At 39.0% G+C, this 26,214-nt stretch overlaps 1 protein-coding gene across 1 annotated transcript in view; it reads left to right on the top strand.

Moving 5' to 3' along the window:
- Nucleotides 1-26,214, top strand: part of SCUBE1 (signal peptide, CUB domain and EGF like domain containing 1) — a gene marked incomplete at its 3' end in the record, with an annotated part of 186,544 nt that overhangs the window by 120,484 nt on the left and 39,846 nt on the right. The window contains exons 8-9 of the mRNA XM_084206342.1: nt 3,580-3,696; nt 23,844-23,966. Of these exons, the coding sequence (XP_084062468.1) occupies nt 3,580-3,696; nt 23,844-23,966 (240 nt within the window). The remainder of the gene's footprint in view (nt 1-3,579; nt 3,697-23,843; nt 23,967-26,214) is intronic.

Consider the following 26,214-nt stretch of genomic DNA (forward strand, 5'->3'; position numbering starts at 1 on the left):
TTCCTGATCTGGTGCTGAAGGACTAACAGCTCAGGACTGTGCTTTTTAATTGGATATTTTAATATCCAGAAGCAGTGCATATCCCATAGTGCAGTGGACTGATGTTAAAGCAAGAGTTCTTATGGATTAAACCATAGCACATTGGTAACGATTTTAGATATTTCTTGTCTGTGGATCCATTGAGTAGACACATGAGACATTGTTCCAAAATTAGGAGTTTACACTGGAAAAATACAGTGTAATGTCTCTCAGACCACCTTATGTAAATAGATGGCCTTTTCTTTAGATCCCTGTTTCTTCTTGAATTTTCTGGTATGAATTCGGTAGGGATGTAGATGGGGCTTCAAACATCACTTTAAATTAACAGTAAGTAAATTGTTTCAGATTATGAGCTTTGTCATAATTCAGAAGCAATCTAAATGTCAGTAACATGATGCTGCTTTAGTTGTGTCTTCCAGTTCTTTTTTTTGCTACCTTGTCCAAGGTAGCAAAAATGTCATGTTCATGTCATGAACTTGACATGATTTTAGGGTATTATCAAAAGAAAAAAAAAGTTTGAAACAAACAAGAAAAAAAAAACAAAGTTGAGATTGTCTTTCACAGTGGAAAAAAAACAGTAAAAATGATCTGTAGGACCAATATCACCATGAAGTACTGATCCAATTTCTAACATCTGTTCTTTCCCTTCCATAGCTTCTCCACTGTGATAGAATGGAAATAAGTACTTTACTTCTGCTCTTGGCTTGAGGACTAAAAGTTGTATTTGTGTTTCAAACATATGCTGAGGTTTGGTAGTGCTGAGGTGAGGGATGAGTCGGCATCACCCCTCTCAGAAACACAGGTGGTCATGCATTGGGTTTGTGCTGTGTGTAGCCCTCAGCTCCTCTCTTTGATGTAGCCTCTTTCCCACATTCTGCTATTCATGTTTTCTTTCTTTTACTGATGTTTTCTTACGACCTTGAATGTAAGGAATTTCATCAGTCCATCTCTCCAATTATCCAAAGTGTGAGAGGTACTGTCACATGTCTATTTGCTCATTTGGATCTTCATTCTGTTAGGAGTTCATCATGTATGAAAGTCAGAGTTGCTGGGAAGGTTGCAGGGTATTTACCCTTTTCGGTTTGTTTTACTAAATCTGTGTGAAAATAAGAAAAGCTGCCTTGATTCCTTCTATTTATACGTAGAAATAACTCTTGTTCATTGAATGACCCTTACCCTATAGATCCAGTCATCCATGCCATGGGAAAAAAAAAATTGTTGTGTCTATTCATTTTCACTGGATGTCATCCAGAAAGCAGAAATATTACTGCTTATGTTCATCTTGTGTTGACACACTGCAATAAAGGAGTCTTCATATGCCAGAGTTAATCTGCTAACAGAAGATTTACTGCTCTTTGCAGTGCCATGCCAAACGTAACCTTCAGCGCTTTTTCCTGAGTTTTAACCTTAACTCTTTACTCCTGGCAAATCCTCCTACCCTTAAACTGTGCCCAAGTTAAAAATTTTAAATGACCTGATACGTTTTGCCTTCCCTGAAGCATAAAATTATTATCTGGTATGTTGGTCTACAAGGACACACTCATGTTCACATACAAATGGAAATGCCAGAATTGTCATTTGCAGAATTCTTCAAGCAGAAGTTTCAGCCCGTAAGTCTATAAAATAGTGCTTTCCAGAGAAGCAGATGAAAATCAGAACTATATTGCTTAAACAGTTAGGTTGAGGTCCTGCAAGGTGAGCAAGAACTGCCTGAAAATCAGGAGCTGCAGACTCAGCTCCATTTTCAGAAATCCTTTCCAGAAAACATGTCAGTCCCTTCGTTAGCTGTGCTTCCTGGCAGTTACATGCAAATCCATTTCTATACTGGTAGCTCTCTCTACGTGATATCACTGCACAGCAAACAGACATAAAAATTTAAAATCTATCTGGAGGACCATGTGTGAATGTATATGGACTCAGAGATCTGTCCCATGTTGTTGATCCATGTGTGTCCCAAATCTGTGTTTCAGCTTGTTCTTAAGTGCCAGGAGCTTATTTCACAGCTGGTGGAGAGTCCTGTGCCAGTGCAAAAGAAAAAAAAACAACCAGTTTGGTTTTTTTTTTTTAGCAGTGAAGTTCCTAAAAATGGCCAGTCTAAGTTCACCTTGAGGGCAAAGCACAGGCTACTTTAAACTAAAAATCTTTTAGTACTAGTCAATAGAAAAATAAAGCCTGTTCTGTTCTATGTAAATAATTTTTGATCAATGTACTGTTCTAAGGCAATTCCCAATTAGCATATCCTATAGCTGATTGTCAGACCCTGTCTGCAGGGTACAATTGTGACACAGGCTGTGAATATTCAGCAATAGGAGTCTGTAAATCTAAGTAAGTAATGACAAAGCCTCTTTAGGGAAAGAGGTGAGCTGAGTAGAATAATGGCAATCTTGGGGGGCAGTGGGGTATTTTAATTTAATCAAATCCAGAGCAACTGAAAAAGATACTATTAAAAGGACTTATTCTCTGAAGTAAATACTTTTCAGAAAAATGTACAGTTCAAACTGACGTGCTAAATTGGCATCCTTACATCCACTCCATTCTGTGGATCAAAGAGAAGTTAATCATTTCCCTTGCCTTTTATCTCCTTTATGGATGTGTTTGTGAGTACGTGTGCATATGCATGTGTCCGGTGTGTGCATGTGCATACATGAGTAACACAAAACAACGGCAGCGAGGGAGGGGTTCTTGCTTTTTTGGTAATGAAGTTGGAGATTTTATTTTTTTTTTAATCTAGTGGTACCTAATAGTCACTGCCCACTGTAGTAAAAGCTCAGAAGTATTGCAACTTTCTCTTGCCTGTGTTTGCCCAGCCACCCTTCTACATACTACAAGCACTGGGAAATTTCAATGACACAGCTTGGAATGGGTTCAGTGACCTCAATTATGCCCTCCCACCCACTCCAAACTCCTTTCAATTTGCAAAAAGCTTTAAGTGGACAAAACCCAGATGCCTTTTGCTTGTAGTTCAGTAAGAACAGATTGGGCATGTAGATTCTTGTCAAAGTGATATATGTAGTTCATTTTCCATTAACTCTTTCTTAACTAAGGGTTTTAAATTCTCAGTTCCAAGTCTAGCACTCTGCTTTGCTTTCTATTGTTTTTAAAGTTCATTATGCGTACAATATCATTTAGAAGTGAATTTTAAAATACCTCAGGTAGACATTGACTGATGCAAAACAGAATGTTTGATTCTGCTTTTACAGGCAATCACTTTTTTTTTTTCTTTTTAAAATTGTTTCATATGTAATAACCCATCCTATTGTCTAAGAGAGTTTGAAAAACACTAACTAAATACACTAAGTAAAATCTCCAGTTTGGGAGGAAAAAGAAATCATGACTTGTGGAAATGATTTACCAGTCAAAACCAGTACGTGGACCCTGATGACCTTGAGCTTGCTTCAGTTGGCTTACTTAAAACTGACATTGCTTTTAATATGTTGTAATATTGCCCCAAAGAGGCAGTGCCCTTCCCCTCCCCCAGAGCATTTCATTACACTGCCTTTCTCCCTCTCTCTCCCTCTCTGTCTCTCTTTCATTCTGCAGAAACATGTGCTGTCAATAACGGAGGCTGTGATCGGACTTGCAAGGATACCGCGACAGGGGTGCGCTGCAGTTGCCCAGTTGGATTTACCCTGCAGCCTGATGGGAAAACGTGCAAAGGTCAGCCTCTGTTTGCTTTGCAATGCATCATTTGCCTTCAGCGGGTCCAGTACAAGATGTAAATATGCAGTTATTTAATCAATACTTTTTAAGTCGAGGCAATACTGGTACAGTGATTGCAATTAAGTTCATTAGTTTTCTCCTTCCCTAATTTTTATGTACTTACCTGGTTCAGTTGGTTTTTCTTTTTTATTTATTAGTGGGTTTTATTACTGCAAAGAAATGAGATGCAGAGGTCAAACTGTTTTCAAGCCGAGCGGAGATTTAGAGGAACAACTCGAGGCTGCAAAAAGCCTTTAGTTTCAAAGGACATTCTGATACCTTTGTAAAACCTCAGTCATGTAATGGTGTCTGCCTTTGTCTATTCAGAAAGCGAGTTACAATTGTCAAGCTATACTTTGTTACCTGAGAATAATCAACTGCTTATTGCTGAGTGAAGCCAGGTATTGCCCAGAAAAAAACCCCAGACACTTGGTCATTTCTGCACCTTCAAAAGATAAATAGCCAGCTCCAAAAGAAAACCAAAATAACATTGACAAATGCAGGAGTCTAAACCACACAGCTGATGCTCAGGTTTTACTGCTCCAAAGGCAGCACCGGAGCCTTGCCATTCTGTCTTTCATGTGTGTGTAAAAGCTGAGGTCAGGGGAAAAGAGAGCAGAAAAGAGCATCTGATAGCACTGTCAGCATGTGCCTGAAGTTAAGGAGACAGGGACTGCTCTCAAATGTCACCACACAGTCACACTTCAATGGCACATGAGGAGATTTGGGTACATGTTGGTAGGATCAGGCCATCCGTCAACCATTTTCCCATTTTCCCACTTTCCTGTGTATTCCTTTTGAGCTTCTTTGCAAAAGACTTGGAGATGGAGATCCAGGAGGACATGGCATATATTCTCGTTGCAGAGGGTATTTTTCATCGCTCAGTGACTTAGCTTAAGTTGACCTAATGTGCTAAGAAATTGTTGTGACTTTTTTCCCTTCAAATTAACCAGAAATGTCAGAATATCCTCAGTCCAGGGCTTGAAGTTACTTAAAATAGTAAAACCCACAAAAATAAACAGAAAATGTGTGGTTTCCTCTTGCTCCAGGCAGAAAAATCCCGGTGCTTGGGCATGATCCTGTTAGTATTTGTAGAAATAACAGTCCATTTGCCTGTTCATTTGAAAATAAAACATTTAAGCTGCCATCTCACACAATTTTAATAGTTAAGAGTGAGCACACATCAAAACTCAGTCATCTTAGTTCAAGCCACATAAAAATAAACCTTCATTTTTATCAGCAGACTAGCTAAGCTATAGCAGAACAGTAACAGTGATTCCACCAAGTGCTTTAAAAGGAGGCATTTTAATAATGTAACATGCACCTAGGCTTGATCATAATGTTTATTATTGAAACTGTGTCATGAATAAAAAGAGTCATTCTAAATTTAGACATTTGGCCAGAGAACTACATGAAACTATATTTATATAATAATCAAGACTATAATTATTCCTACAGAAAAATGAAATATTCTACTGATCCTCAAACCAAATACCTTAGCTCTAAGCTCTTTCACATTTTGCTTTTCCTCTTTTTTATGAGTAGAAAATATAAGAAACAGAATCTGTATTTTTATGATGCTGCTGATTCTTTCTTACTTTCTTAAAATAAGCAGCCACTGGAAATTAACACAGATGGTTTAATAAAGCAACAAGCCAATTTTTTTTAACCTTTATTGAGATTTTAGGAAATACTCTTTATCCTAAAATGGTAAAATATACATTTTGAATTTGATTTAATTAATAAAATTTATCTTATGTATTGCACTGTGAGATTTCTGGGCTAGATCCTGCTCTCCTGAAACTGAACTGATTTTGCATTTAAACCTGTGCACAAATGATCCTGCACTTAAACTGACCAGTGAAGTTTCTTGCACAGTTTTTGCAGGCAGCCCTTAGCCAAAGGCAGTGATCTGTAGGATTTGCATCTCCTGAGGGCAGAAGTGAACTTTTTGATGGAGGGACGTTAATGTCCTCTTGGCTCCTCTTGCTGATAGGCAAAGCCTGGAAAAGACCAGGCAGGAGAAAGTCAGTGTGCACATAGTCCTTCCTCTGCATTCTCTAGAAAAGAAAAGAGAGCAATCAGCACAAGTTTTCTCCTTGGATTTCTTTTTCCTCTTTACTCTCCTTGATTAAACTGGCCTCCAGTTTCTCATATAGCCAGTCCCCTGTTTTCTCCAGCTGTAATTTTACATCTGTGTGGTAAGAGCAAGAGATTATCTCTTGGATGCCCTTTAAAGCATCTTCAGGGATCATGGAGCTGTCACATCCTTTCTTGGGCACAGTTTTCAAGTCCATGGAGCGTCACAGAATGTCCAAGTGAGGTTTCTCATAGAACATCATTTTAAGGGAGGTTATGTTTCTAAATATAGAGGAAAGATGTGCCATTGTCTGTTAAGGGAAAGTAGAGATGTAGGGCATGTAAGAAAAGCTGAGAGGAACTGGAAGGAGAATTAATATATTAACTGAAAAATGCAATTGTGGGTTGAGCAAAATTATTAATATGTTTGGGTTTATTTAGCAAATAATGTTGACCAAAAATAATGTTTTTATTGGAAAGTCTGCGATTTTTTTCAGTCCATTTTGGAATCTTCTTCTCTAAGCCATTTTACATAGTGCAGCTACTGCATGAAATTATGTAGAAGCTTAGATTCAAGTGACTTAAATAAGACTCAAAGAAACATCTGAATTTTGGGTATTGCAAGGTGGATGTAGGGTAATTTATTAATGTGTAATTCTAGCTCACTTGTTGGTGATTTCCTCAATAATGTGCTTTTGCAATACTGGTAGTTTATGGAAATCTGCTGACACATTTCTTCCTCATTTTTTTACAAGTGAATGAATTTTTTTTTTTTAATTCACAAAATAGAAGTACTATTTTTCTAAATTAAAAAAAATCTAGATGGTTCTGTTCAACAGTCAGGACTCTAGTCAATTTTAGGCATTGTGTAGACATGTAATGGGAAAAAAAGTTTACTGTCCAGAATGTCCCCAGGTTTTTGTTTAGTAGTTGGGAATTGCATTAAGTGCTTATTATAGAAAAAAGGGAAGTATACATAAAAAAGTAAAGACAAGTTCTTAAAAAAGAGTTTATGCAAACATGCCTGATTGCCAAAAGGTGGCAAAGGAACCCTTTTAAATGTGAATAATTGTTCTATGCTTTGCTTGCAATATCACAGTTCCCCTTCTGTAGTTCTATCCTAGAAGCTGGCAGGAATTTAAATCGCAGAGTACAGAACCTAGTCCTAACTAAAAATCTGATATTTTTCCTGGCCCTTCCCAGTGTATCAGAGAATGGAAGGTGTAGGAGAGCAACTTCCAAGTAATACAAAGAACCTGCCTTCAGTGCTTTTGCAAGAGTTTGACCTCTTCTGTAGTGAGAAATGAGAGTTCATTGTTCCTCAAAGAATCAAGCTCCTTTTTTAATGCAGAGTACAGTCTGGTTTATATCAAATGTCAGTAAATTTGGGGGGAAAATTGTTGTGGAAATAATTTTAACATGGAATACATACAGGTATCTGCAGAGCACATAAGAGTACTACTGTCCACTGTCATGGAGGATTGCTTTGCTTTCTGGAAACTTGAAAAATCTTTTTAATTTCTGATTAAAAATCTCTGATTTTTCCATTACATACATTACTTACCTGGTCTTGCAGTGAAATTAGAGCAAAAATGTTGTCTGTGGTCTAGTTAGAATAATCTTCAGATGTATTAATGGCGCTTGGATAAAAGTTCATTAACATTTTTCTGTCTTTTAAAAGTCAATCTTGAACTGAAGTCCTCCCTCAGTTGGCTTGACACACAATGGAGGATGCTCCTTTATTCCCTTCAGCTTTCCTGTCAGCTTGGCTCTTAGTAAGCCAAACCACGGAGGCTTTGACAGCTAAGAGAAGAGACATTCCAGGCAGAAAGGGTTCCATATTCTCCCTCTAATTAATGCTATTTAATTTCTACTGCCATTGTAACTGGGTGATGCCAGCTTGATGCTCAGTTCGTTTGATCTTGTCAATTATTGTGCTGCACCTGAGGAAACAGTGTAGGTCCCTTCCTAGAATGCCTACCAAGCTGTCCCACATAATTCAGCCAATTCAGACAGAAAGGGAGACTGAAGATTAAAAGAGATACAGGCCCAGGATGCTTATTGCTCATTACTTTCTACCCACTTTTTAATATCCTTTGTGTTGAGCATATCAGGGGTTCTGTGGTCCTCATCTCCCTCGTTTGTTGGTTTCCATGCCTCCTTCCTGCTGAGTGACCTTTCCACGGGTCCAGTTCCATTCTGTCCTCAGTGAGAAGATTCATCAGTTCAGCATTTTAATTATGCTAAATACAGCTTGGGTGACTGATAATGAAGGAGGATCATTTGCAAAAGACCTGTAAGGTTCAAGAGGACTGAAGTCAGACTAGATTAGATTTAGCACTGAAGATTGTTTAAATCCCTCTGCCAAACCAGATCAAACAATAAAGAGCTCACCTTCCCGAGGGCAGCTACAGGAGACAAGCTGGGCCAGGGAGAATTCTTCTCCCAGGACTTTAAGTAGAAAATGACAGAGAATAATGGCAAAAGATGATGTCTGAGAGAGACAGGGACTTTCCCTTGTGGCTTCCCTAAGAAGAGAATCAGAACAGGAGGAAGGGCCACAAGCCTCTAGCATGGTGTAAAATGTATGACCATGTGTATGATACACATGCTCCATTTCTGCCCTGGGACTTAACAAAGAAGCTGTGCCCACAGGCACTCTTGTGCCCGAATAAAGCAACTTCCCAGCACTCTGCACCTAGAGGTACAGAGAGGAACTGTGCAGGCTGCAGCCCCTGCTGAGCTCCTGGAGTCCAACAGCACAGCAAATGGAAGTTTTAAGCAGGAGAAACTGGATTTCAAAGGGTGATTTAGCAAAAGCAGCATCTCAACTGTGACTTTGCCACAAACATCCATAAAGTGCTACCTAACTTTGCATGTCCCATAGATGTTTGGTAATAGCAAGATGTAGATTATTTTGTTCAGTTGATTTCCTGTTTTCTATCATTTCACCCGTATTTCATCATTTAATCTGCATCTTGTGAAGGTCCATCCTTAAGGGGAAGGAACCTGACAACAGGATTTTGGGATACTCAGCTGGGCTGGAATGTCAGCGGGTTTAGCAGCAATGTGGTATTACATGTTCATAATGTGCCACCAGCTGTGACTAAATGCAGCAAGATCAATTCCTGTGCAGGAACAGGTCTGTGCCAAGCCCAGGTGATCTCACAGATGTGTTTAGGAGACAGAAAGTTCCCTCCACATCCCCACCTAGAGATGGAGCATTTTCTTGGCTCTGTGACACTCAGTCAGCCCTTCTCAGCGCTCTGGCATATTTAACCAGAGCGGTGTTATGCTGGGGTTATGTGCCTGCATGGCAAACATTTCTCCTTCCTGCTGTCTCATTGTCATGGTGACCCAGCAATGGGGTGGGCTCTCCACTTCCTCGAAACAGGCCCCCATCCTTCAGCATTCCGACGCAGCAAAGAAATGTGGCACTGACGCGCTTAAATAGTTGACTGTGCTGCAGTGGGAGTATCAGAAATGCCTGAGTGGTGAATGATCTGTCCACTAACTCAGCTCTCAAACCTCCTTTATCATAAAGCAATCTAGGAAAAAGAAAAAAGAAAAGGCAAAAAAAAGAAGAAAGAAAGAAAAAAAAAAAAAGCAGGAGTGTAGAGACTAATGAAAAATCTCAAAGAACTGCATCAAAGTTTATTTCAAATAAAAGGGAAATTTTGCATTGGCTGTGCTAGCTTGATATAGTAATTACATTTTTCTTATCTTGCTTAATTGCAGCCTATTACAGCAGGAAAATGTGTTTTAAATCAGTTTTGAGTACACAAAAAATGAAACTCTGAAGGTGAATTAAATTTTGAAAATGGAATTGTTTCCGTGAGAAAAGAGGTTTTTTTGAGAATGCGTTCCAATGAAATAAAGTATGTCATGTTTTCTTAAATATGAACTGAAAGGCTTCATCAAATTAAATGCTTTAAATTAATGCTTGACATCAGTTTGGTATAAGATTATGACTCAGATGCTGAAGGCTTTCCTCTCTTTTCATTCGGAACACACTAACACTAAGTGAAAAGCTCACAGTGAAGAGTTCAGCTGGCCAATTTGGCTTCATTTCCTGGCTACAGAGTATCTGTGAACAGTTATGATTTCCTCCATACTTCCATTAATCGACATTACTTAAAATTTGTTTGGTTTTTTTTTCTCTAAATTGGATTAAATTGACTAGAGCACTTAGAATTGCATCTTGTCAGTCCCAATCAATTCATATGAAACTGAAAATGTTTCCTCTTTTTTGTTTAAAAAGTACACCAGACAGAGCACTGGTTATTTTTGCTGTTTATTAGTAGTAAGATATAGGTGTTAATCTCATGCATCCACTATTAGCTTGCCTGAATTATGATAATAACTTTATTTCACTGTAATTGATTAGGTAAATTTCAGAGTACTATGTTTTTTTCATTTGTTGCCTTAATGCAATGGTTTTGCTGTCAGAGTACCTTTGAGAAACTCAGGTTTTGTTTGATTAATATCCCTGATCAATTTGATGGGTTTTTTTACATGTTAGTAAAAATCAGACAATAAACTATACCCCAGTGCAAGAAAACCTCTAAAATGTATGCATCAGTCAAGTTTACACTAAGGCAGCTGAAACTTTCATGGTTTATCTGGCCACACTTCTCACAGCAATAGGGGTCTCAATGCCTTTAGAGTCAAGACTGTAAGTTTGGAACAGGCCTTCTGAACTAAAATGGATCTGACCTAAGAGAAACATACAAGACAGGCCCAAATGACTTCATGTGAATTAACTTTTTCCCCCTTAGTTGTAAAGTGATCTCATTGAAAGTAGTCACCCAAATACAAAGCTTTCCTTGGTTGAATTCGTGCATGTACATCACCATTTTAAATGGAAAGGAATTTAAATTATCTCCTGAAGAGTTTAAACTTTAACATTTAGAGGCAAATCTGTTCATAGCTGTCTGACTACTCCTGCTTTGAATCCACAGCTTCTTTCTATGCGCCTCCCATGAGCAGTGTGTGCAATCTCTGTGATGCTCCAGGCAGTGCAGGGAGTATCAGTGGTCTTAGAGCAGATCCTCAGGCTTACAAAGAGAGCTTTTCCCAGCTGACCTTTCTCTAGCAGCATGAATTTTTTTTGAACACATGTGAAGAGGTCAGTTCAGCTCCGTCCACACAGACACATAGGGTTTTTGAGGAACATAAGCATTATGAGCCATTAGCTATAACAAGCCATTACCATTTTCCGGTGCTTTCTCAAAAAAAAAAAAAAAAAAGGGAAAAACATACATGCAAATGTTGTGAAAGAATGAACTCAAATGAAAGAAGTAGCTGTGCAGTCATCACCTCCTCTGCAGTCAGAGTGCTGTGGTACCAGCAAATGTCAACATAAATGTCAGCTTCAGAATTACAAGCAGCAGTGGGTTTTTGAAGAGGATGTCTGGCAAAGCCAGAAAGGGCAGAGACCTGCTTGTCTTATTCCCTTCTGATTACATTTTCCTTGATCATTGCACCATGGTCATCTACTTACATGTCTTATCTTTGAGAAAAGTTAGGTAGTTAATAGGGTGATTGTACTTTTTACATTTGACTCTGGTTCATAATGTCAGTGCTTCGTGCCAGAGAAATGTGGTGTACAAAACATTCAATTTTGTAACATTCTATTGATATAGTGCCTTGGATTCATAGTTTGGTTTGGAAAGGAGCATATAGGAGATAGTCCCTTAGCCTTATCTTAGTCAAAGGTGCTGTGACAAGGAGTGAGTGAGGGTAGCTTTTCCATTAAGCTGATGAGTAGCATCTCTCTGCTTGCTGCACAGAAATGAAGGTATCTGGGCTGGATCACTCTGGGATATCCCAGAGCTGTAGTGTGCATGTTGCTTGGAGGACAGGATTGATCTCAGCATACTTTAACTTACTCTGCTGGAGAAAAAATGCCCAACTCTGCAAGTGGAACAAGATTGAGATACACTTAGTGCTTAGACTCCCCATGAAGAAGCTGACCTGAGCACATAAACCACTTTAACCATGATCCTTGGGAGTGGCAAGTAGTACAAATGTTTTAGGGTAATAAGTCAGATACACTTCTGACTTTTTAGGGGAAAATTTCTCAGACATTTCAGAAAACTGAATGCTCATGGGATTTCAAGTCAAGAACCTCAATAGGAAAGGCACTGAAATTTGCTGTTTCATTTTTTAAAACAGAGGTTGTTATCCTCAGGCCTTTGTGTAGACTCCACTTTGTGTGACTCTTCGTTTGATCCCCAAGGCCACTGATGTCCCCACTGTGGATACCCAAGTAGAATCTCCATCCCCTCTCCTATGCATCGGCCCTCAGGGGCATCAAATTTGATTTTGCACCTCCTGCCTTTTACTTCTCTCAGGAATCCCTCAGTGAACTGTGTTCTAGTCTGAAGAATAGGTGACCTCAAGGGAAAATAAGCACAGCCTTTGGTAATTCCTGATGGTATTAGAGGTCCTACATCATATGGTTCAGCTACCTCCTGTTTGTACAAGCTTAAAGAGGTGTGCATTGGGAAATAACATGGGGCAGCTGGCACCCTCTGAACTCATTGCGACAACATGCTCCTAAGGACATGGAAAGAGTTTAGTCCCAACCTGTGGGGTACCCATTTTACTTGCCTTGACAATATCCCTGAACTGGGTTAGCCTTTCCACTTCCCCTCAGAGTCAAACAAGGGACACAGTGCCTCTCCTTGAGCTCAGTAATAGAAACAAAATGTAAGAAAAAGTGTTAATATAGTGGTGCTAAGAGGCCTGTGTTGTCCATTCAGATGTGGAAGTCAGTGCAGGACAAATTCTCAGTCCCTCTCTGGTTTTCTTCAGTGTTCCTCCCTCTGAAAAACATCCTTCTCCAGGGGAATCAGAGTGCCTTGATTTTTTTTCAGTGGCAGGCCAAAGCCAAATGATTTTATCAAATGATTTTGTCAAAGCCAGTCCACAAGCTGTCTGAAGTCAGGGGATAAAGGTTTAGAAGTTAGCTATTAAAGTATGTGTTGTCTTTTAGCAACCCTTTTGTGTTTACTGAAGTGGTTCATTCTGAGCCATTCCCCCACCCCCAGATGGCTTTCTCCCTACTTCTCATCAATTTCAGCCAAGAATAAACTTCCCAATAATCAAATCAAGATCTAGTTTCAATAATTCGTTATAAGCAACTCTACTTCTATCAGGTTCCATACACAACTCTGCTTTCAGGTTACAGCTGCTTACCCTCCCAGTGTTTGCCACTAGAAATAAGTGTATGTTCAAAAATAAGCCCTATTTGAGTTTGCTTCTTCGTACATGCAACAAAGAGCTATCAGAAAATAGATCAGGTGTAATCACAAGCCACTACAGCCACATATCAGGACAAAACATAACTTTTCCCTCTCCATGCTGATCATAAGGCAAATACAAATCTTGTGGCTGAGGTCTATCTTTTATCCTAAACACAAGGAAAAAAAATAAATACAAAAACCTCTTATGTCTTTGCATGGGCAGAGGGCTACCTTTGCTTTGCATGAGAAGTCGGTGCCTGAATTAATTCATGAACATGAGACTGAGATCAAGGATGATAGTAGTGAAAATGTGGGCTCTGCAGTAGTTAGATTAGTGCTTTTAAGAGGAACAAAACTAGTGCTCTTAAGAGGAACAAAACCATTAATTTAAAAAAATAATTTTCCATATATGTGTGGTGCACAGATTAAATGTGCAATTAAATGTTCCATTAAAATAGCCAAACTTCCATAAATTACCTTCTGACAAACCAGTTCTGACCATTATCCTGTATTCTGCACAGTTAAAGGGTTTTGAGACTACATGCCATTTTCAGGAAGCAAGCAGGAAGCATTCTTGGTAAAGGCATATTTGTGTGAATCCCAAGCTGCTCAATTTATTTACAGAAACCAACAGATTTTTTTTTTTAATGTTGCAGCAACTAGATCACCCTGTCTCTTCCCCTTCCCAGCACTCCTCTTTAAGTGACAAAACCGTATGATTAAAAAAATAGAGGCATTTGTGATAAGTAACCAAAGGCAGCCAGTGGGTGATTTCATTCTGTGAAACAATAGATGTGCCTGCCCAACCAAAAAAAGGTAACAAAAGCAACATTAAATGAGAGGAAAATTAGGAATTTTATCATGAAAACAGTGGTCCTATTCAGGGCTTGAGTACTGGCAAGATTTTCAGAACACAGACTTTGGGGAAGCCCTGAGACGAGTCGTATAATTGGACCCACTAAATGCCGCTACAGGGAAGTTTTTGGCGCATGAATCAACTGCATGCATGCTGCAGAGATAACAGGTAGGCTTCTAGTTGGTGAGAGAAGAATACACAAAGGGAACTTACATGCTAGGAATGACAAATGGAAGACTAAAGCCTAAAAGTAATATTAAAATACAGAGGCAGTTTTGAGGTTATTTTTGTTTGATATGACTCTAAGCGAGATGTGAGACCGTCTGTGTCCGAAATAAACCATCATAAACATCAGGACTGAGAGAGGGGAAGCTGAGTAACCAATGAGAGAACAATAATAAGTTCAGCTTATCAGAAGAGATGTTTGTTTTAGAAGAGGTGGATAAGACTCAAAAATTGGATGAGAGCAGGAGTTCCCCGGTAGCTACAAAAGCATTTTCAAAATAACTACCTAAATGTGGATTAAAGAAGCAAATATTAAGGCCTTTTTGCTGAGGCTGCAGTCATTTTAGGCCATTCCATCAATGTTGTCCAGGTCTCAAGACAAAGAACATACAGGATCAATCCAGTGTGAGGAAAACAGAGCAGCATCCAGCAGGCAGCTGCAGCAGCTCAATTGAAAGCTCTGTGTCGTGTCCAGAGAGAGAACCACAACCATCTGGGCCAGCCCTGCTGCCCTGGAAACAGCTGCTTCTAGACTTGCTAAGACTGGGAAGTGACTCAAAACTAGGTTTCTATTTTTTTCCCCCACTTTTTTAGACCAAACAGGGAGTTGGACTGTTGGTATATGATAAGAGAGGTGGCAGAGTACTGGACTGAGAGGAAGGCTCAGAAGAGGTCATGGTAAAACCATAAATTCTGGAAGAGATGCTGGAGAGGGGGAAAAGTTGCTGGTTGCCAGCAGAAAATGAGTGAATTAGTAGGATTTGAGGGAGGAAAAGATGGAAAACTCTTGGGGGTAGGTGGTGACAGTGGTCAGAAGCCTAGTGGGACAATCAGAAAAATGAGCAATTGGACACACACTGAGTATGTATGTGACTGATTTAGACACATAATTGATTCAGACTTTCCAAGAGACAAGTTGAAGTTTCAGACCTTAGTGATGAAAAATCAAATTATAGATCCATTATTTTTATTTTAAAAAAATGCAAATTTTAGATATCAACACAGTTGAAATTTGTCAGAAAGAAAAAAATGGAATGAAAAAAAGAGAGAGAGAATGGAGAGCAGAATCCTTCTAACTGCTGCTGCAAATATATCTAATCCAGAATATGTGTGAAACTTTCACTGCACCTTCCCTATTTTTAAGGGAATTGACTTTTAGGTTTTCAGCTGGGCCTTGGGCTTGGGGTTTTTTTGGTTTAAAGAGATACAATTCATTTGTCTGGTGTAGACTTGTTCATGACAGACAAATATAATATAACAAATTATCTTCCATTTAAAAATTGCAGACTTGGGTCAGCTGCCATGTAAATCATTCTGTCTCATTCCCTCCCAAGGGTTCCATCTATCCCCACAAAATAAATTCATGTGTACTAAGTTAGGGTTTTTTTCATGACTAGGCAATATCCCTGTTCCCTAGAAACTTGCAGTTGTTATTTGTCTTCGTGAACCTCCCCTTTGAAAATGCCAAATCCTTTAAATTAATGCTTCAGAGGGTCATATTTTGCATTTCAGTTGTTGAAAAGACCTTGCATTTATTCAACAATATAAAGCCCCCTGAGGATCAACAACCATGGCATATAATGGAAAAGTGTGCTGTGCTTTCTGTTACTTGGGAGCTGACTACTCACATGATCATAACTTCCAACATTCAAAACTTAAAGCATTTTTTTCATTCTTTTATCATTGCCTTTTTCATTATAAAATACAGCTTTTCTTTCTTTAATATGACTAGATCCTGCTCTCAGTGATGCCTCTGTCTTCCCTGGTACAGAGCAGATCCCTGGCTGCTTGAAGTAGTGTCTTCAAAAACTTTTGGAGGGTTAATTTTTGGTCAGCATCCAAATTTCTTTGATTCACTAAGAGCTATTTAAATTATCATGGACTAATTGTACTCAAGTTCCCCTTTCAGAAGGAGTAGCTTTATCTCAGGAAAGCTAGCACAGTTTCACTGGGATTTTAGAGAGAACATCAGTACCTTTAACTGCCCTTAATACCAATTTAATTTAATTTAACAAACACTTTTCTAGAAACAAACTGGGATTCTTGGAAATAAGCACAGAGCTTTCCTGAGCAGTTAATAATTCCAAGGGGGTAAATGAAAACAACCATGGGTAAATGTAAATTGAGTTCATACACTAAACCTAGGGATTCTTGCATCTTGGTCCAATAGTGCAGTTATCTCACTTGCCCCTTTGCTCTTCATTCAGACCATATTGAAAAATTAAATACAGTAAAAGCCAGGCCTTGTTTTTTAGTGACACCTAGCACAAGGAAAATGGCCAGGGATGTCAGCCTCATAGTTCTGTCTTATTTATTCCTTAAGAAACACTGAATTAACTCTTTTGTTATTAACTTGCAGCAGCCCATTTAGTTCTGCCTCTGCTCCTGCTGCATAAACATTACACATAGAGTTATTCTGGTGGTGTGGCTGTGTGAATAATTACATTGCACATGGAATTATTCTGGTGGCAGTGGCTGTGTGAATAATTAAGGTAGGTAAGCAGTCAGCCCAATGTATTTGCGCAGTTCTCTCCCACTGTTTTGCCCACAGCCTCCAGATCTGCCTGTACTCACCCACGTGGCCACAGGTACAGCTGAATTTCCCAGAATCTGATGTCCTGTACTTTCCACATGCTCTATAAAAAACAGACACATTCTTTGATGTCCCCAAGTACACATGGGAGAATGAACAGCACACTTATTTCTCCCTCTCCAATGTTTTATAAAGAGCATTTTAGTTGATGAAAGCATTTTGACTGATAAAATGTTACAGGAGGAGGAAAAGTAGTTTTATTTCCTGGCATTCCTGTGAGGTTTATCTTTGCTTCTGGCAGTGGGGCACTGGGGAGGAGGGGTAGTTTTAACATTTAGCTCAGCCTAGACATTGAAAAGACTATCAGTCTGTATCTTTATGTCTCCAGTTCCCTTCACATTCTGGTGTCACAGCCTCAGCTTGCACCGTTTGGGTTCATAGCATTGCACTAACATGTTTTTAAGGTTAGAAAAGAATTCAGTGTTCAGCAAAAATTTTTAATGAAAATCCTTTCTTTTCACATTAGATTTAGTAAATCCCTTCCCCTTTACAAATGAGAAATCTGGGCCTAACCTATTATGACAGCATTTCTGAGTTTTTCACCTGTGAAGGTTTTTGTGTTTTATAAATCTAATTAACTGTAATAAGAAAATAATAGGACATAATGTTTGTTTTACAAGGTGATTGATCTCTTGGCAGCCTGGCAGACTCTTATTGATTGGTTGGTGGATAATGTCAGAGTGGATATGTCCTGAAGGAGAATAGCTGACACCTAAATCCATATGTGACAGATTACCATCTGTGTTGGAAGACAGGTTTCTTCGTGAAATTGCAAAGATAACAGGTGAAAATTGAGAAAGTGACATGAGGGAAATGTGTTGAAACCTGCCTCAACCTTTCCATGCTCTAAGAGCATTTACACAAAGCTCTCTATTTTGTGGGCAGCCTGTTTTCAGGATGAGGAAGATTAAATTTTAATTACATTCATTCCTGTCTGCCCAGTCTAGATTTAATCCTGTTAATTAGGAAAATGCCTTGTCCCACAACCCAGCTATAAAGCTAATTAAACAGAGAATCTTCATTTGCTACTTAGTGGAACTTCAGTTCAGTAATGACTATCATACTTTACAGTTAATTAGCACTGTGGGAGGGAAAATGAGGATGTTGTTGAAGCACAGAACTCAAATTAGAGGTGCTATAATATATGCTTTATTTCATTTTGTAGCTATCTGATGCAAGCATGTTGTGCACTATCCTGCCTGCCTCAGTTTCACATTTGTTAAAGAAGAATTAATTAAATGTATCTCTCCTGCAGAAGTGTTGTGTAGTTTTAATGTAATGAAGAAAATAAGCTGCTGCCCTTTGTAATCCTCAAGTGGAAGGTACTGCATAAATAGAATTATTCCTCCCTTAAACATGCAAGAGGCAATGAACTGAGCAGTTTCAGATGGAGTGGTGGAACAGAAATTGTACTTCCTAAAGTAAATGTGGCCCTAACAGTCCTGCAGACATTCACAAAATCTTCCAGTGCAAAGCACTACCAGCAAGGAACCTGCTGCTGGATCAAACCATTCTGAAGCCCAGACCAGAAATTTAAAACAACTGTAATTTGACTTAAAAATTTTGACAGCAAATGACTTGGATTCATAACACCTTGTTCCATAATAGTGCATTTGAAAGTATTGGTCCTGAAAATACCAAGTGATAATTACCAATCCTCAATTTTACAAGCGAAGTAAAGCAGGGAAGTGTTACACCTTGCCCAAATGTTGGATAAATCCATTGTAAAACTGGAACTAGGACTTCCAACTCCCTGGAAACTAACCCCACAACAGCTGGCTTGATGCTTCTGCATGGAACAGCAGAGCCTGTGCTTTACTTTGATTTAGATTTTCTCACAGTGGCACTGATCCAATGAATCTGAGGATTTGAAATTATCTTTCTACCTTAATGAGATATCCCTGGCATGCATTACTTAACATGCTATGCAATATTACATTTAGAGTATTGCAAGTGGAGCCTGGTAGCTTCTGCTTATGTTAATCCTAAATTAACAAGTTTTATTGAGAAGTGGCAGGGCAAATATCAAAATCATTTCAGTCTGAGCATCGGTGGCTCTGTAATATTTGTAACGTAGAACAGCATGCAGTGCAAGGTGTTTTGTGCAAGACTGTGCTGATTGGCACCCCAGGGTAACCTGCTAAGTTGGACACTGAAATTGGATTCGAGTGTGGATGACTTAGTTATTTGTTCTGTTCCTCTATTTCCCTACCTCCAGCATGGGGTTAAAATTTTTGTGGCTGCTTTATACTTTGTGGTCTGTGTGCAGCAGGGAACTAATATCTGTGTCAACAAGGCAACACTAGCTCCAATTTTTAGGGGACAGTGGTGGTTTGTAAAACCATGAGGAAGAGCAAGTAAAGAAAAGCAAGGGAAAATTAGGAAATCAGGGAACAAAAAGAGCTAGCAAACCAGCCCACCCTGCAGAAAATGTATTTATATTGATGTCCACTGTATACCAGTAATAGCATTACTAATTCCAACATGCTGGCTTTCATTATTAAAAACAAGAAGCTTATGAAGTTTAAGTAATTATTTTAGGTTGATCTGGGAGTATATTCTTTTCCTGGAGCTAGGTAGCATGTTACATCTGCAAAGGATTAGACAGTCACAATCAGTTCAAATATTTGTCCAGCCATTGAAAGGAGGATCCTCACTTCCGCCTGTGATGAGGCTCTGGAAACCTCCATCTCCATCATTGTTCAGCAGCTAAGTGAAGATTGCATGTTGATTACCCTTTCAGTTGCCTTTAAGCAGCTTATGTGAAATGTTAAGTTCTAAGTTACCTAAAATCCCTACTTTTTAATTTGTTCCCTGGCCTGTATGCAGCAAGGCAAATCTCTGTGGGTTTATATGGGCACACACAAGTGCATCCATGCACCCTGATCAGAACTAGCTCCTTCCAAACATGAACTGCATTGAGCAGAGCTTAGAAAAGGTGCAAGTAGAACAGGAGCAGGCATTCCCATTAATCTTCACAAGATCATGAAAAGAAAAATAACAGTCTGCTTGCTTAGCCAGATCAAATTGTAGCTATGCAACTTAGCACAAAGCATCTGAGTTTCTATACTTTTATTTAAAGCTGATTCCACTGCCTCCCTCATATTTTGAGATCCTCAGAAAAAATAGAAGAATTTCTTATTATTGATTAATACACTTATTATGATAATTATACTATAGTATATATTTTGTTGTTGTTGTTGTCTTTTGGGTTTTTTTTTGGTAAACCCAGGATTCATTCCTGGGTTCACATGGACACACAGCTTTTGTGATGGTGTTGCTGAGCTCCATCTCCAGACAAATATTTGCAATTGGGATTTTTTCCTTCAAATATTACAACTTTAAAGAAGGTGTTAGCTTCCTTGTTGCAAATCTTATCTTTGCTTTTGTTTGTATTTAATTGCTTGGGAATTGAATGAAGCATTTGCAGAGCTAACAGGAGGCTTGAGTGCTGAGTTGCTTGTTACACCATACCTTCACCTGACAGTTTTGACCATAATTTTCAATACTGTATTTTCCTATCTGCACGTGTCCCATTTTGGTATTTTGTAGCAGATCATCAGCTTGTATGAGCAAGGTATCTTTTAACAACATTGACTCACTGCATTGAGAGAAATCCCTTGAGGTTTGTTCCCAACGCACTGATGAAAGCCCATCAGACCTCCTGGTCTGCAATGACTCTCACAGTATCATCAGGGCATTTTATGTACAACTCCCACAGAGGAAATACAGTTCTTTACATCCTTCTGCATTTCTGAGGATAAAGGGGAGCAGAGCCTGAGGGAATTTGGAGCTATTTTTCTGCAACCTGCATCTCAAGGAGCCACTTGAGAACTGTTTGAAGACAGCAGGTTTATGGCTGCTCCACAGACAGTCCCAATATTAGAAGGGGAATATTTGACTAAATAATGTCAAAGCTGGTAGAGACACCACAATGGGTTTCCACTGTGTATTTTTGCCCAGCATGAGAGGCAGACACACTTACCCTCTGTGAAGTTCAAAGAGGCACTTGACAAAGTTGGGCACTAGTGAGTTTAGATACAAATTTGGCCTCACCGTCTCATGCAGTGGAATAATTTATTTTCACATGGCTCATAACACAAATTATTTATGACCAAGGAAAGAAAATAGTGGGGATACAGACTCTTTGCAATATCTCTGAACCAGTTAGACACGATACATACAGTTGGATACTGCTCTCTTCCAAGTGAAATGCAGCAATGTACTGCTCTCCACAGAGTGAAATAATTTTTACATGCCTTGTCAGTCTTGCTATGACCATGGAAAGAAATACAGTGAAAGCAGAGACATTGGCACTGTTTATGTTATTTAGAATGTTTTTGCAGCTAACAGTTTTGACCTCTATTCTGTTTTGATGGTTCCTGTTTCAAAAGGTCATGTCATGTTTTCCAGTTAGGAGAAATGAATAAATACTTTCTTTTCCTGTGGACTCTCCCAGGTTTTACTGAGATCCTGCTTCAGAATTACTCCAAAGAATTGCTGGTGTAAAGCTAATATGGTGCATTGTCAGTAGAGTTACAGTTATTAACAGCCTAAAATCTGCACTCTGATGCCAACAGGGTTTCATTTTTGCCCCTCATGGTCATGAGAGACACAGAAAAGAGACAGGAATTTGGAATTTAACATGTGAAATCCAGGGGCCATCATTTAAAACATCAATCGTTACTCCAGAATGGTGTTTGACAGGCTGCAAGTAATTTCTACTTCAAGCAGTCTCAGGCAGCAGAGTATCCCAAAGGTCATGTTGTTCTTATCACGAGTAAAAGATACTTTCTTCATGATGGATGACTGTTCTGTGTGTTTATGATGCATAACATATTAGTAATTTTAATTCACAATTCCATTTGTCCCACAGTTTTGTCAGGGCATGCTAAACTGTCGTTAGGTACACCTGTGCTCTGCTAAAGGAAGAGACTTTTTGTGGCAATCCATCCTAACGCCCACACCATAATCCCAGTTGCACATTAGGGAGTGGGAGGAATCACTTCTACAAAAGGAAATGCCAGGCTGCAGGAATTGCGCCAAAAATTCTTGTCTTTTCACTGTCAGTCTTGACCTGTGCAGATGATCACAGCTGAAACCAAAAGGATTGCTGTCTCTGGTGTTACAAAGAGGTGACCCTCAGTGTGTTCTTCACCAGATCTATCCGGTTGGGAGCCCAGGGTTATCTGTTGTTGGCCAGCCAAATGCCAGAACTGGAGCACCACAGACAACAAACAGACTCCTGATTTTGGGGCACCTTGAGAACTTTGTTACCCAAGGTGCAAAGATTTGAGCTGGTTTTGCACAAAGCACTCAGGGTGTTCCACAGCTGCTGCCTGCAATTTACCCTCATTCTTTTAATTGGGTTGAATGCAAAAGCCACTCCTCTGCAGAACCAAACACGAAAGTAATAAGCAGCAGTATTAGTTCAGAGGGTCTGAGAACAAATTTCCCATCTCCTTGCCTTAAGTGCAACTCATAAGAAAACCTTTATAACAATATACATTGTTCTTGCTTGTTTGAGCCTTGGACATATTTCTGTCAATGTGTGTGCAACAAAGTGCTCTTTAGAAATGATGGTTGAATTTCCCTCTCAGCTGTTCAACTTTTTAGATTTACCACCTCACTCCTCTTGCTGCTGTTAATATTTTACTTGCAGAAATGTGGTAAGCTCCATGCCTCGTTCCCATGTCAGAATCATATGTTTCCAAAAATTAATGAATTGCTTTCACTAAGAATCCTGCTGAATTCAAATAATTTTTAAAGCATGCCCTTCATTCACCATCATCTTGCTGGTTTTGATAGGATCTTCTTAGACCTTTTGGCATCTAGATTTGCATTTTGCAAGACTTGCTCTTTAAATGGCCAGCTATTACCTCAAAGTTTCAAAGATCTTATAGCAAGAAGCTTTTCAAAAGGAAACATTGCTATCCATTTAGTTCCCTGAAAGATTTTGCTTTCAATTCCAGAAGTGGAAAGCCAAGGCTCAATGTCATATTACTTCTTCATTGTATGCATTCATAAAAAGACCTATTTTCTGGCATTATTCTTCTCCTGAAAAATAATAAAAGTACTTTTCCCCCCCCTTTTTCAAATATACAGAGATCTATGGTTTTATAATTGGGGGAGGATGAAAAGATACCCTGTATTTCAAATGATGTTTTGTGGCATGTTATATCCTTACTTCACAACTTTTATGCATTGGAAAAGGGATTGGTCATTCCTAACCTTTGATCTTCCTAACCTTTGGGAGAACCTAACCTTTGGGAGAACTTAAAAGGAGTGGGAAGTAGAATCATCAGTATGAAATTCAGAACAGAGGTCTTATCAGGTTCATCAGTCTACTTCATAATCACTATTTGAAGTAAGAGCCATTGATCTGTCCTTCATACTCTGTGTGTGTGTATATATATGTATATATAAAATATATATATATATGGCTTTCAATAGGTGCTCTGTCTTCAGGATAACTGAAGAAGCCACATTTCACATGTGCTCAGAGTTAGTTCCTTTTCTGCTACACCAAGTGAGAAAAGTTTGATGCATGAAAATGGGTGACACTCTATGTCACTGTGTCACTGAATAATGAGCAAAATAACATATAATGCTCATTCTGAGAAAATGTAGCCTTGCATTTGTTTGTGTAAGGATGATGGAAGTATTTCTTCAGAATGCAAGTGTCTTTTCACCTTTGTTATTTCTTCAAATTTTTGTGTGTTCTTATGCTTTGTTAGTTCTTATACAAGGTAAAATGATTCACATCCTTCCCAGGTTGAAATCTGCTGTCAGGCAGAGCACTCATCTAGAGAGAAGCTACCCTGAATGTTCCTTAACACCAAAGTACCTCAGCTTGGGTCATCTGTTGGTTCCAGTTCTGAGAGAAACACCTTTATCTCCTGAACAGCTCAGCCCATAGCTCTCCTTGTAAGCCTTGTGAGATACAGGTCTGGGAAGGGACACCTCTGACCAGCCTGATTCCTGACAGGGACAGCAGCCTCCTTGGGGATCTGAATATTCCTGTATTCCTGCCCTGAACAATTGAATCACAAATTACATTTTTGCTATCATGAACTAAATCTTTGCTGTTCATTCTTTGCAGATATTGATGAGTGTTTGGTAAACAATGGTGGCTGTGACCATTTCTGCCGAAACACAGTTGGCAGCTTTGAGTGCAGCTGCCAGAAAGGCTATAAACTGCTCACAGATGAAAGGACCTGCCAAGGTAATAGCTCATTAACCTTACTCTTCACATAATGAGAATGTTATTTCCAGCGGATTTTTTTGTTGTTGTTTTCATACTTAGTCATTTGTACTGCAGGTTTTAATTGTACCGTCATAGGAAGTAAGGTTAGAAAACACCTGTGAGATTTCTGTTTTCTGAGGTGGGATTAGAAGAAATGTCTTGTTTCAATGTTTTTAGTAGTAGGAATGCCAGTGTCCTGTTGAAGTGTAAAAATCCAAGTGATGTAGTGGAATAGCCTCAGGCAGAGAGTCTTATGTTCAAATCCTCTCATTTGCTATGATCTGAATGGGACAGAGGCTTATCTTATTTAGACCAGAGTCACTCAGAGTTACTGACTGTAATACAGCATTTGCAAGATTTGAACTAAAAAAAATGGGTTGAATTTGTGAGCTCACCTTTGCTGAGCGAAACTATTTATGAAGGGATAATGGTGGCATTTTGTGGGAATTCAAATGAAGCATGGTTTATATAATTTGCTGTGCATGTCATGATTTGTTACCTAAGTCATCTGATCTTATGTATTCTGTGACTAATTAGATGCATAACCATTTCCAAGTACTGGCCATGTACCTTTGGAGAAATGACATTTAAACTCTGTAGCTTTACTTTTTAAAAAACTCATAGAAAAGGCTAAAAAGATGAGCATGCATCAATAGAGAAAGAAAAGGAAAGATGATGTATTCAATTACATTTTTGTGCAGAAAATGCCATTTTATTAATATGTGATTATTTGCATGGGTTTTGAATAAGTAAAAGTTATGAAGCTCAAAACAGCATTAGTATTTTAGATCTTTTTTGTTTATCCACAAAGGAGAAATCACGATCTGAATATATATGTGCCATTCAGAATATTTCCATTGCTTCTCATTGGTGCTTCCATCCATCATTTGAGAAGCCACCTCCACCCTGACTGTGTGATTAGGCACAAAGGAGTAAGTGAAAGGCTGGTTTTAAGCTGGACAGGATGGGAACAGCTGAGATTAGCACAGCTCATGCCACATGATTCAGCAGAAATAACACTGTAGGATTGTGTCAGACATGGGGAAGTTGCCAGGTTTTGATTTACCTGCTAAAAACAGGGAAAGAATATTAAAAAGAAATGTTCCCTTCATGATGTATTTAGAGATGGTTGGAAAGACCTCATTCATGAGTTTCATGTGTGATGACATGCTTTCACTGTGGTATCAGTCAAAAGTTTCACTATTGAGCTAATTGTTATGACACCAGGGAAAAACTCAAGAAAAGTTAGGCAAGAGTTGGTGCAGAATTTGTTCATTATGCAGAGGATTAATAGTAGGCTGTAAAAGCTCTCTGTAAATAATCAGGTTTCTGTGATGATTGTGAGAATCTAGAAGGAGCTCTGTAAATGCTATTCAAGCAAGTTTTGTTTCTTCACGTGCAGAGCTCCAGCATGAGAGAGCCACCATTAATACACACCATACAAGGACTAAAGCAGGAGCTGATCTTCTCCCCCTAATGCGATCAGACATGGAAATATAACCATGGTCTGGGCATCCTGCTTTTCCCATTGTCAGTGAGGAAGGGCAGGCAATCCATCTTGCCTCTACATGATACACTGATTGATAAACTGTAGTTTATCTGTTGCTGTAAGAGATAGATTAGTGCAAGTCCAGAGAGTTTTTGGGCTGGACAAGTTCCTTCATCCCAGAAATTCTGGTTCTTCATAACATGAAATGGGGAGGACAAAGTCATTTCCTGTTTAAAGTCTAAAGTATTTGTGCCCCAGCAAACATGGTGTGTTGCCTGCTTTGTGGAGAGATCCCTGTGATAATTTAGTTCCTGTCTGGTGCTGAAGGTGATAATTGGTGACTCATGCAGTCAGTATTAGCCTGCTAATAAAGAGAGAAGGAAAGTGAATGCAGAGCAAGAAATTGCTGATGTATGAATCACCTGCACTTTGTTTCTTCCCCTGCGAGAAGAATATAGTCAGGGGCAGTGGTTATAGTTCTTAATGTGTGCTCCATCAGGAAAATGTGGTTTGGGGTTAGTGACTCTTCTGGGACATAAATCATCCACATTTTGGTTTTTTGTAACAGCCGGCCAACGCTGACCGTAAAACATTAATGAGAGATTCAGGGAAATTTATTTTAGGCATATTAGCCTTTCCAAAGAGTGAAACAGAACAGTCTAATTTGTGTTTATAAAGGATGCTGTTGTTCATGCTACATCTGTTGTTTTGATTCATAGTAGAGTTTCCATGATTTAT

The sequence above is a fragment of the Fringilla coelebs genome (genome assembly GCF_963513975.1).
Source record: "Fringilla coelebs genome assembly, chromosome: 5".
NCBI lineage: Eukaryota > Metazoa > Chordata > Aves > Passeriformes > Fringillidae > Fringilla > Fringilla coelebs.